The sequence below is a fragment of the Corvus cornix genome, chromosome 7, assembly GCF_000738735.6.
Source record: "Corvus cornix cornix isolate S_Up_H32 chromosome 7, ASM73873v5, whole genome shotgun sequence".
Classification (NCBI taxonomy): domain Eukaryota; kingdom Metazoa; phylum Chordata; class Aves; order Passeriformes; family Corvidae; genus Corvus; species Corvus cornix.
In genome coordinates, this window is record NC_046337.1 from 19,976,562 (window position 1) to 19,989,470 (window position 12,909).

The 12,909-nt window shown below is 36.0% G+C and overlaps 1 protein-coding gene across 21 annotated transcripts in view; it reads left to right on the forward strand.

Annotated features, from left to right (window-relative positions):
- MYO3B (myosin IIIB) overlaps nucleotides 1–12,909 on the forward strand; it is a 248,769-nt gene that overhangs the window by 24,782 nt on the left and 211,078 nt on the right. For 16 of the 21 annotated variants that reach the window (XR_002047282.3, XM_019290511.3, XM_039554756.1 and 13 more), the window contains 5 exons: nucleotides 2,650–2,833; nucleotides 4,260–4,394; nucleotides 7,584–7,688; nucleotides 7,952–8,051; nucleotides 12,027–12,103. The exons of 1 other annotated variant lie outside the window; for it this stretch is intronic. Coding sequence is in view for 19 of the 20 variants with exons in the window: in XM_019290511.3 (XP_019146056.1) it covers nucleotides 2,650–2,833; nucleotides 4,260–4,394; nucleotides 7,584–7,688; nucleotides 7,952–8,051; nucleotides 12,027–12,103 (601 nt within the window). In the remaining variant the exon portion in view is untranslated. The remainder of the gene's footprint in view (nucleotides 1–2,649; nucleotides 2,834–4,259; nucleotides 4,395–7,583; nucleotides 7,689–7,951; nucleotides 8,052–12,026; nucleotides 12,104–12,909) is intronic. 4 more of the 21 variants (XM_039554760.1, XM_039554762.1, XM_039554763.1 and 1 more) reach the window with 2 other exon arrangements.

Here is a 12,909-nt window from a genome sequence, read left to right on the forward strand (position 1 = left end):
CACTGTATTAAAAAAAAGTGAATGGAAGCCTTTGTTAAAACAAGGGTGTTTTATTTTCTGAAGCTCAACAAATCAGGAAATAGAAAAAGAAAAGCACAAACTTACTTTACAACTTCAGCCTTTCCCCATAATGTTTACATTTTGTGGTGGTTTCAGGTTTTTTAAATCCAGATTTTACATTATTGAAGATAATAGCAGATACTGGTTTTTTTGCTTTTTTGTACTGTAAAACACTGACTTCTGTAGTAGGAATGCAATAATATCATAGAGGCAAAAGGTGCTTTCACTGATGACAGGTGTAGAACCTTACTTAGACAGGTATTGCTTTAGTTCAAGAAGAGACTGTTTTGGTTTAAACAGAAGAGGTTTGTGGCACATATTTCACATCTCTGATTCCATGTAATGCATATGCTATCTGTAAGTGCTGTCGTGTTATCACAATGCATAAGAATGCTCACTAAAATTTTTCTTTGGTCCTCCATCATGACTCCATCTGTAAAAATTGTGCATTAGACTTTATTTTGCCAGCACTGTCTTCTGGTATAAAGAAATGTCAATGTGTTTTGAAAATTTGGATATACCATTTTAAGGGTTTTGTTATTCAGAACAAGAGCAGGAAATGACATTTGATTTTTTTTTTCGAAGGAAAAAACTTATTTATCCACAACAGCTGCTTGGAGGGACACATCATAATATTATGTTGCTACAAAGAGTGCCATGCCTCATCTTCTGGCAAATCTGTGTGATAGGGTACTTGTTTTAGTGACAGAGAACTAAATATTAGTCTGTCTCTGTTTACCTTGTAAGGTTGTATCAAAGCTATTCCAGTCTATTCTCCTCTGTTTCTGTGCACATGAATGTCTGAAGCATTTCACCTAAAGCATTAAAACCATGTGTTCAATACATTGTTGTGTTGGGGTTTTTTTGTGAGGTGCAACTGTTCCCTTGTTTGGATTCTCCACCACCCCCCCCCCCCCGCAAGCAAACCTTGTTCTTAAGGTTGGTTTATCAGGAGCTCCATATCTGTGGCTGCTGTTTCAGTGTGTGCAGTACTACGGTCTGTTCACTGATTTCAGAGAAGTCTTTCACCTGACCTGCTTCTCTGATGACGTACTAAGTATGTGTGTTCAGAATGCTGTGCTTTATTTGCAGCGTATTGGATCAAATATTGAGAAGCTGTCCTAATAACTTACATTATTATAACAGATAAATGATATTGATTCTAGCTTTTTTTTTTTTAAACTCACTCCCTTTTTTTTTTTTCCTTCTTTTTTTTTTTTGGCCTTCTTTTGGTGAAGAGACCAAAGCAATTTAATACATTATTTGGCACCAGCTTTGGTGCAAATACAGTTTTACCAAGGAGGGAAATAGAGGTTTTCTCTATTCAGTTGTCACTGATGCTAGAAATGGTGAAGAGGTAAGACAGCAAGTTTTAAAAATTATTTCAGGCAGATTTGCAGATATCAGGTATGCTTAGAAAGAAGTGGCTCAAACCTTAAAGTTTTAAGTGTATGTTTGAGGTGCTTGTTGATCCCTCTCCAAAAATTTTTAATGTTGCCTTCAGTTCCTTTTGTCACAGTCACACTCTTATGATTGGATACACTTGGACTTTACATCTCCTGGTTAAGCATACAGATAGCTAATATACCTACTGACAGCCACCAAATGGGCAAACAATTTTCTTTCTTAGGGAAACCATCAACCAGTGAGCTTCCCTAATGGTGATTAATATAGGAAGGTTAAGTTAATCCCATCTTAAACTTCATCTTTCCTTTCTATAATTCCAGTTCAGGGACAAGACATATCTTCTCAATACTTGAAATGAAATCCTAAAATGGTATTGTCATTTTCCTAATCACCAGAATTTACCATGTATATAATCCCAGGGTGGGAAGGAGCCCTTTGCGTAGGCTGCAGTGATCCATTTGCAGCAGGATACACTCAGGAGTGTTTGGGGAAACAAGTCCCCTGACCTGGAGATCTTCTGGAGGTGTTCAGCCAGTGTAACAGACCATAACAAACTCTGACTGGCACACAGAGAGAGAGACAAGTGCAATTGTTGAGAAACATCTCAACAGTGATGGATCACCCCAGTGATGTACCTGTTGCCTATTTTCAAGTTGACTTGTATTTTATGATACCAGCCAGTCCAGTCTTAACTTTTGTTACTTATATGTAGCCCTGTTGTATATATGTCAAATATAATGAGGCTATACCTACTGAATGCCTGTCTGGCAATCTCCAGGGAGAATTACACAAATTTATGTAAAAACCCTGGCATGGCTCTTTAAAGCATCAGAAATAGGGCCTCATTTCATGAGCTGTGTTAATTCAGTTGTGTAAAATGTCCAATAGAAGAGTGTGCAGTAGAGGGAGGAGTATATTTTGTCAGAACTTGTTAAAATGTGCTTAGAATGGTGCTGCATATGGGCAAATAATGCACTAAAGTAAGGAAAGAGAAGTGGTCTCCAGAGTTTTCTTTCCATTCTTTTCACTGAGTGATCTTACTTTTTTGTTTGTTTTCATTTGTGATTCTATCTGTATTTCTTCTTAAATTAGGACAATATTTGATTTCTTTATCATAAGATGCCTTCTCTAGAAGAGTTACTTAGGGCTTCCCACTGCATGTATGTCTGCTTTATTTTCCAGGAAGCCATTGTATGGATTGTTTCAATATAATTCCAGTATGATTGGACTAGAATCATTAGCCGATCCCTCAGATACCTGGGAAATTATAGAGACTATTGGGAAAGGCACTTATGGTAAAGTCTATAAGGTTGCTAATAAGAAAGATGGAAGCTTGGCAGCAGTAAAGATTCTGGATCCGGTCAGTGTAAGTAAAAAATATTAAATTGTAACTTCAATGTTAATTTAAAAGAATTCTCAGAGTTGAAATGTAAATCAAATGTGTAAGATATTGAGGAAATCCAGAAGGGAACAATTTTACAGAATGCATTAACAGAAGGAGTTTAGTACCAGCAACTGAACCACACAAAATTTCATCATCTTATTTGAGGACAGCATTTGCCTTGTTTCTATTTTAGATCTGTGTAATTCTTTTGCTACAAATTTAGTTATCTTTGCTTGGAGCATGCAAATTATGAGAAGGCACAGAGGCATTCCTTATAGGGCCTACTGTAGCAGGGAAAATACAAGATGCTGTTAACCATAATGTTCTTGTTCTGTTCTGTGTACTCCCTAAAAGAATTACTTTTCCCATCATAGAAACACTGTGATCTTTATGATATTTTAGAGTTACCTTTTATAAGCAGGTAATAGTATGAGGCAGTAGTTGAGATAGAAAGAGAAGAGCACATCCCAGATCCTCAGAGGTAGTTCTGTGCCAGATCTGGTTTTAGTGGGTATTAAATGCCTAGCTTCCCATGAGAACCAAGGCCTTAGTTTTCAATAGAAGATTTAACTGGCAGCTGTTCAGGTTGGATCAAGCTGGAGTTTGATCATGACAGCTGGGCTAAAATATTTACTAAAAAATGTTATATTTCTGTCATCAGCCACTACTGAAATTCATGGTGGTTTTCTCTTGTATAAATCTGAGGAAGGCCCAAGCTTAAATTTTCTAATAGTCAAGTCTGTGCAGAAATAAAGTTTCAGTGCTTAAGCACTGAGTTGTGGCCTGTATGCTGGTATGAACAGTATTTTGTAATTGTCACAGAATTCTTCCATTAATAAATACCTACTAACCTTTTCTTATTTCATGGGTGGTTGTTTTGTCTCTCTTTCATTATTTCTGGTGTATGTCTTTCATTAGAAGAATGTATTTGGTTTTATTGATGGCCTGTTTGAGGTTTTGTGAAATTGTTCTCTGTTTAGTCCTATCTGATGACCATAGAAAAAAGAATAAATCAAGGGTTCATGTATTTACCTTTAGCTCACATGTTAAAAACATGCTTGATTTAAAACACATTAGAAGTCATACATGTGTAAATTTCTTAGACAACTGAGCAGAGTTAAGTATAATTTTTAATTTACTTGTTGAGTATATTATGCACTGAAAGAATTCTTGAAGAACAGCTGCTTGATTTACAGCCTTAACTTTTTTGTATGTAAGAAAAGCACAAGTGGTGCAATTCTGTGTGCATTAAATGTCCTGTATAGTGTACTTCAAGCTGCATTAAAGTAAAACTATTTAAAAGTACAAAGTAATTAAAAAATAGTTCTTTTTATCCATGAGAATTTGTTCTTGCTTTATTGGGAGTCACTGTCTTTATATCTTCTGTATGTTTGTGTTTTTTATTTAGGATGTAGATGAAGAAATTGAAGCTGAATATAATATTTTGCAGTTTCTTCCCAATCATCCTAATGTTGTTAGATTTTATGGGATGTTTTACAAAGCAGATCAATATGTGGGAGGACAGCTCTGGCTAGTACTTGAGGTAAAAACGTTTTGACAATATTATGTCTTACCTTTGCAAATGTGGTTGGGTTTTTGTTTGTTATTGCTAAAGGAGTCACAGTCTTTCATGATTTTCTGATAGATGATGTGTGGTAGCCTACTGTTGAAAATCACATCCAAACTTAAAATTTTGTTTACTAGGGAATGGTCTTGCATTTAATTTCTGTTTGAATTGCTACATTCTGCCTCTAAAATAAGCAAATCCTTTTGGTTTTTTCTTGTTAGAGGAAGCATTAGATAAGACCTTTATCTAAACTTTTGGGGAACTTGGGCATTTGAGGGGAATGCAAACAATGATGAAATAGTGGCATGGAGGGTAGTTAACAAATAAGCTGCCTACTGCAAAAGTGAACAGAGAAAGAGTAATGGGAAAGTGTTTTATGGTAATTTTAAACTAGGAGCTAGTTGTTGTTGGAAATCTAGCAACAGAAATGCCTTCTATTAACTCTTTGTGTTCAGTGGCAATCAGTATTCTTACAATGTCAAATGTATTTTGGTGGTCTTGTTTCCAGTTAAGTGACTGCCAAAGGTGGTTGTGAAATGAGGATTTCATTCTAGGCTTCATTGACGCAGACCTCTGCACAGGCAGTTACTGCTCTGATGAGCAGTAACAAGCCATTCCAACCTTTCTTTCTTTCACAACTAGACTGGTAGAAGCTAGGATTCACTTTTTAATTATTGTTCTAGAAATTCCACTCCCTGTCCTTGAATGATGACTAGAATCAGAATAAGGAATCTTTATTTCCACTACAAGTTGTGGAATCCCAACAAACCATCTAACTTTTATCGACTGGAGCAGTATGTAGCTTGAATGAGAACTTTTGAATATGTTTTCCTTTTAAATTTCAGTAAAGATTAAAAAGAGACCTTAGTATTTTTGATTTGGCGTTGGGTTTTTTGTATGCATGCTGGCTTTGTGTTGAGTATGGGCTTGGTTTCCTATGTGTTTTCTTTTTTAATAAAAGAGTCTTGTCTCTAAAGATCCACCAAGTGCCAAATGACAAAATTTTATAGAGCAAAATATTTAATAAAATTGAATGTAGAATTTGAGCAAGTTGTATGTGTGCATAAACTTTATAAATTAAGTATGTGCATTTCAAGTGGTTTTTGGTGCGCACAATCCAAAGTTTGGAAGAAATTTGATGTTATTAAAATGGTATTTTCCTTACATGGAAAAATTTACCAGACAAGCCAAACTATTCCTTGCCTTGGAATTTACAGCAGATTTATGTATGCATAGCAGTGACTCATGTTATTATAAATTAATGACGCATTTTCAGTAAAAGGGAATATACAAAGTATTGAGACTTTGATCCCTGAGTCTTTGATGAAATACATTCATTTGATGTGTGACTTCCAAAATTTGTAATAAAAAGGTGGATTTTTTTTTCCTTTAGGACAATTTTGCCTTGTTTACTCACAAGCAGGACCTTACTTTGATAAATGCTTGTGATGAGGAAGGTGGCAAAAGTGGACACTTCAAGTGTTTTTATGATGATGGAAGTCTTGGACAACTGTAAAGCAAACTTCTCTACTTTTCCATTCAAATGTGCATCTCTCCACCTTTTAAAGTATTAACATTAGGTATAAAGTGGTAATGAAGTTTTCAAATTCATTTTGTTCTAGCTCTTTGCTGGAGTATCAAGAATAGTGCCACAGACAGCTGCAGTAGTGTTTGTGGGATTTATTTTTGAGTCAGTCATTCATTTAACATATCCTACCAGCCAGCTGTCAGTCTGTGTTATTTTTCAGTCGCAACCAGCTTGGGGTTTTTTTGAAGTTAGGGCATACTCTTATATATTTTATTTGCAGGCTAGAGATAAGTTTAATATAGCCTGTCTAAACAGAACATTTAACGCAATGAAAGCAATAAGAAGAAAACTTTAACTTAATGACTTCTCAGCAAATGGTTAACCATGGGAAAAAAAACATGCACTTTCATGTAAATACATACAAGGGTTGATATTGACCTGAATGCTTCCACAAATTAATTAAAGATAAGAAAAAAATTCCCTACTAATGAACTAAAAAATAAAGTCAAATTCCTGCAGAGCTAATCAATGTTTTAAGTGATGAAGTTTTGCTTCAAGGTCCTTGCCATGAGCTAAAACTTCTAGTCTAGTGAAATTTTTTTGATGCAAGGGGAATTAGTAGCAAGTTAAGGAAAGTATTAGCATATAACAGAAATCAGTGGTTGAACTGATGCACAGTTCATATAAGCTGTTTGATAGATGCAGATCTTGAGAGTTTGTATAACTTTGTACTGTTCTCCTGATTTATGCTGCAGTTTTTTAAACTGATAATGTAAATGAACTTGTGTTGAAATGCATGTGATTCTCCGGCAGAAACGTTGGTAAGAGTGCTGGCCACAAAGGCATAGAGGAGAAAATTCAGTGAAAGAAAAGCAATCAGTTCTCCCATCTTTTTTTTTTTGGTCAAACAATTATGAATATCAACGTAATAAAAGGAAAGAGAGAGGAGAAAGGATAGATAACAGTGCCTGCTGAGAATGGCATGGACAGTAAACTAAAGGTGTGGATGAGAACATATTTACTAAGATTCTAATTTTACTTTGTCCCCTTCTCTTTTGATATTTGGCAGCCCATTAGTAGAAAATGCTCGGAAGAAGGTTCTTTTCTGGATTAGAATGTTTCTCTGTTGTTGACAGCACATGGCATCAAATCTTAGTATAAAATATGGCTTCTGTCTATTTTATATTGCCTGCCATCAGGAGCACTGATGGAGTGAAAGTTTAAAATGACTAATATGTTGCTTCCCAGTTATCAAGAGCATCAATCTTTGCTGTCTGGCCTTTGCACAAAAGGATTTTTTCAAAAAGACAATGCATGTGCTGTTGTGAAAATACTCAAATAATGTAAATTGGATTTATAAATCCTCTTTTAACCCTGAAATACAGTCCTGTTCCTAGTATTTTTTTTAGTTGCATTTTATAAATTACACTTTATAATTTTCAGTTTTTGCTTACCTCCCCACACTCAGGCTGCTGTGATTTATTATTAACATCACTAATAAAAGGAGTTATTTTTTTCCCAGACCTGTGTTGTAGTACAGTTTTGCATGGTAGGTGTTTATAGCCTAAACAAGTATAGTGAGTAACTGAGGACTTGTCTTGCTTTTTTTTCCCTCCTCACAATTCCCCCCTTTCCAGCTGTGCAATGGAGGTTCTGTCACAGAGCTTGTCAAAGGCCTGCTGAAGTGTGGCCAAAGGTTGGATGAAGCTATAATCTCATACATCTTATATGGTGCTCTCTTGGTAAGGATGTTCATTGGGCTTGTAATGACAGCAGAGGGTGCAATTTACTTATCACATACATGCATTTTCCATTTATAAAGTATGGTAATGTTAACAATATTACATGGGCTATTATAGCAGCAGGGGTTGTATAAAGGCATGTAATCCAGTGGACAGGCGTTTCTGTAGAGTATGTACAGATTTTCTTCATTACATTCCCTAATAGTAGGGTAATTGTTTTTAAATAAGGGAGTAAACTTATTTTTGTTACTGCTGGTATATAGGGCCTTCAGCATTTACACAATAACCGGATCATTCATCGTGATGTGAAAGGCAACAACATTCTCCTGACAACAGAAGGTGGAGTCAAGCTCGTTGACTTTGGTAATGACCACTTCCCCTTTGTTTTCTTGATACATGCAGTTTAGCCAAAGGCGTCTGTTTACTTTCCCCTGGGAAGGCAGAATGTCACAGCGAGAGACGTTTTCAGAAGCATACTCAGAACTATTTTAAGAAGGAAAAATGCAAAAGGAAACCGATTACAGCAGGAATAAAAATCTGGCTAAAAATCAGTAAGAGAGCTTTAACTTTCAAAAGCTTAAACATAATTTAATAATTTTTAAAAGTTCTGAAGGTAACGTTTTATTTACAAAGTTCTTTTGCATTTCAGAAGAAATGTCAGTTTCAGGAGTTGTCCTCCTACTTTAAATTTAGATATTCTATCTTTTGCATATGAAAAGGAAACATTGTTTCTGTAATGGCTTTTGATAGCCTTAAGCATGTTTTTTCCCCTCTGAGCAGAAGGTAAAATAGTCCCTTGGGTCCAAAACCAACATCCATTTAATTTGTGATTATTGCTCTTAGATTTGAGCATTGCCAGTCTGGGAGCATCATAAGAAACAAGAAGGAGAAAGGGAGGGAGGGTGATAGAAAGGGACTTGGCAATAGATTTAAAGTCAGTTCAATTTTTTTCCCTTTGAGCACGCACATAGAAAAATAAATAAATGCTTTAGTCCCTCAGATATGTATGCAAGGGAGTGGACAATTTTATTAAAGGTAACAGAAGCAGATTATTGGTAGTATGATTTATTAATGAAACCATATAATGCATAAGGTAATCACCATTGAAAATAGTGTTGTGTGAATAATATGTTTGTTTAGCAGTGCATGAAGGTAAAGAAAAATGTTCACAAAATGAGAGTAGGGTAAAATGGTATGTAAAAAAATTCTGCAAATAATAATATTCTTAAAAAATCCTAAAATATTAAATTTATGCAGTGAAAAGAAAATTGTGTACTGATGATGGCACGGTATTACAAATTTAACGCACATATATAGTGGAGATGCTAAAGTAAGCTGGCACACCGGAGATGCATTAGTATCTTCTAGGGACAGAAATTCATTATTTTGAATTGTAAAGGCAGCAATTAAAATAGTGCTAGGAGAAACATATTACCTGAAGCAAAATTTGGAGTGAGTCCCTGACCTAGTACAAGAGAGGAAGATCCCTTCACATTTGGGGGGATTTTGGCAGTCTGATCTTTGTTTTTACTCCATTATGGGAAAAGTTGTTTTTTCTTGCCAAAGCAAAATGTTATTATCAGATGTTTTAAAGGCTTTAGAGATAGATCAGTGTGCTGCAACCCCAAGTAGCACATTCAAGGAAACTGAGATTCCCAATCTCTCTGATTCCACATTTAGGTTTCAGGGGTTTTCTCCTACTTTTTAAGTTATGACAGTAGCACTAGAAAATCACAACAAATATGACAGGTTGAGAAAAAAATGAGACTTAAATCTTGAGTGTTCCCTACTGCTTAACAGTTAGGAAATGCCAAGAAATGCCCACATATCTATGGGCTTTCTGACTAAAGAAGTATCAGGTGCCAACCTATTATTAAGTTACTATTGACGCCTTAAGAGGCCTCCTAGAAACAAAGACTAGACGGGAGTAAGGGAATAAAAGTAGGTATTTATTTGAAGGGCCTTCAAAGGTACCCCCTGGGGAGCCAGAGGCTACTGCCAAGATGGACCCCCAAGATGGACGACAGGTCATGAGTTCTTCACTCTTTTATAGCTTTGATTCATTTGCATAGCAGGGTTAATTCTCCAATTAAATCTTCAGTTTTCCCCTCAGCTTAACCCACCTTAGCGGCTCTTTGGTTTATACTTTTGGGCCTAGGACAGCCTAAGTGTCCTTGAAGAGCAGACCCAGAGAGGCTTTGTTATGTCTACTTAGCAGGAGAGCAGAAATTAACAGGCTACAAGAAGCTTTCAGAGTTGCACACTAAGCAGTAGAGAATTTGACAAATAAAAAAGTTGAAACCTAAGGCATCCCTGTTTTTCCTGTCTTGTCCACTGCTGTAGCCACAGAAGGGTCTCTGGGAATGATTTAGGACTGAGTCACAGGTGATATTGTTTGTAGAACTGTTTTGTCTCATTTTTTTACAGAAAGTGGAAGACAAATAGTAAAATTGCAAGGAGTTCAGGAAGAGCAGGGACTCACAGTTGAGACAGTTAATGGCATCAAATTGGAGATTATTCTTGCTTCTGCCAGTGTTTCTCTGTGATGCTGGAGGGTCACTTACATCAAGCTCTGTTTCTCATTTTCCCAATAGCCAGTTTGAAACATCTTGTCCTCCTTTGCAGAAGAACTGTGTGTTCTTAACTGCAGCTGAGATCTATTATAGCTCTACTAGAGGCATGTGGAGTGCCTGAAAACTGAAAGATCTCAGATTAAGTACCCAAACACAGTGGATGCTTTGGATATTTTTAGGTTAATCCCTGGAACTAAGAATCCTCTGCCATTTTGTGGGAATGTTAAGCAGATTTATTGTTTGATGAGTGGGGAAGGAAATATGTCAAAAGAAAAAGAAAATAATAATTTTAAATTTAGTTTGGGATTGGATATATTAAATAAGTAATGAGAATTCAAATCAGTGGGGTTAAAAAAATTAAATTATGACTTATTCAGTGAATACTATCCATTCTATCCAGAGAATAAGACAGAATCTGGATGAAAAAAAAGGTGCTTCATATTCAAGGCTGTACATATGGATATTAGGTCACAAGAGAGGGTTACACAGATATCTTTGAGGCTTTACTTTCCTTTACTGCATGACTTTACAGCTTGTTTTTTCAATGTAACACATGTTTCTTCCCTCAATTTCTGTCGACAGCATTATATATTTGAATAAATGATGGTCACAGTAAATTGACCCAAAATGTCTGCAACTTATCATTAATTTATGCTCCCGCTCTCCCTCTCTCAGTTCTTTGGTATTCTGCACTGTTTTGGAATATCCCTACATAGCAGCTATGAATTAAGCTGGCTGAAGAGAGATCACAGTGAAATGGACAGAGGCTTGTTGTATGTCCTAGCCATTAACTGTTTCACGGCAGTATTCAGGAAATCACTGAAGACTTGCAATTACACTGAAAAATTAAAAACAAATATAGAATTTAATGTTGGAATCAGAAATCAAATAATTTAACTTATGAATCTAATTTTTTAAATTTATTGGCAGCAGTCAAGGTGTATTATGTGTTTCTGCTCATTTTTGTCTCTGGGTAATGCCAAAAGAGCAAACCACTGTGGCTTTTGTTTTTAAAAAATGTAAAAGCAAAAGATATTTCTAAATCAATATTGGCTTTGTGTCACCTCATTGGAATGCTACTGATCTGAACTCATTCAATTATGTGTCGACCAGAGCAGAGATGATTTGCTGTCAAAGTTCGTTCTGATTTGTTAAATCAGAGTGTTTGATTGCACTCTAGTTCATTCTTTTGGTTTTTTTCAGTTATACGTCAGTAGTCCAGCGCCAGTCAGCAAAGCTCTGAAGCTAATGTTTTGTTTTATGTGCTTAATTCCCTAAATACAAGCTGCAGTGTGAGCTTGAGCTTCTGAGCTTTCCTCATTAGGGAAAGATTTAAGCAAGTGCATAAGTGTTTTTGTTTTGTTGAACAGGAGCCTCTGCAAGTATGCTAGTGAACAAATCTCCAGCCAGTTCGGGCAGTAAATTTGTGAAACAGAAGTTTTAAAGTCAAGTTGTAATTTTAATAGTTACCATTTATACATATGAAAATAGCAGAAAGAAACCTGGGATATTTATGTGACAATGGAATTTTTGATTTTGAATGAAAGGGCTTCAAACTGAGAGTCATTCACAAAAAAAAATCTCTCAGAAACTCTGAAGAAAACAACAAGCTGAAATTGATCAAACAAATAATTTGCCCCTATTTTGGCCAGGCATTCTGCAGCTGTGCTCACACGTTTGGGTTTTGTTTTCAAGATACTTGAAATAAACTTACCAAAATGACAATTAATTTGAAGCCAAGTTTCTTTGATCTGTTTTGTTGCAGGTGTTTCAGCCCAGCTCACCAGCACACGGCTGCGTAGAAACACCTCAGTGGGTACACCCTTTTGGATGGCACCTGAGGTAGGCAGATGTGCCTGTCTGGGTTGTCTCCGTTCATTGCAATACACACTTGGTTGCCACTTCCCCATAGTAGGAGGGGGTCTTTTCTTGCCTCCCTTATGGCTGTCTTTCTGCTTTACATCTTGTCCTCTGTTCAGTAAAAATAATATACTATTAGAGTATATTATTTTGGATTTCTAATAATCGTTTTCTTCTCTGTAGTGTTTCCATAAAAGTACAGAAGATCTACAAGTAACTGAGGGTCCTGACAATGTTATGACTTTCCAGTCAAATATTGTTTGTTTTGGGATGCTCGTCCATTGTGTAAATACGGACTGGGGCGAGAAGGAGGAATTCCTTCTTTCCCTTCTTTCCAGTCTTGCTATAGTCTTGCACACTGCAAACCCCTGACTGACCTATGTGTTCTTTAACCTTAATTATTGACTGGGGACCTTTAAACTCAGACACATGGGCTAATGTAGATTAAAAAATGGAGAAAAATAATATACAGGTAGCTTAGCCCATATTTGAGTATCTTAGACCCTATTTTTACGTACTGCTACCCAGATGTAACCCTTTGTCTTCTATTTCATGAAGCTCTAAAAAGTTTTAACACATTGTTGAACAGAAGTCCCATTTGTACTTTACCAAATTTTGGGGTGAAAGATATCAATCTTTGCCCTCACTGCTTTAAGGAACACAAAGTACTTCTGAAAGATACAGATTATGAAATCTAAAAACAAGTATTGAAACAGGAGTGGTCTGTTTATTTGTAAGATGTTCAGCCTTTGTAACAGTACAAGCCTCTTTTCTGTTGAAGGCCATAT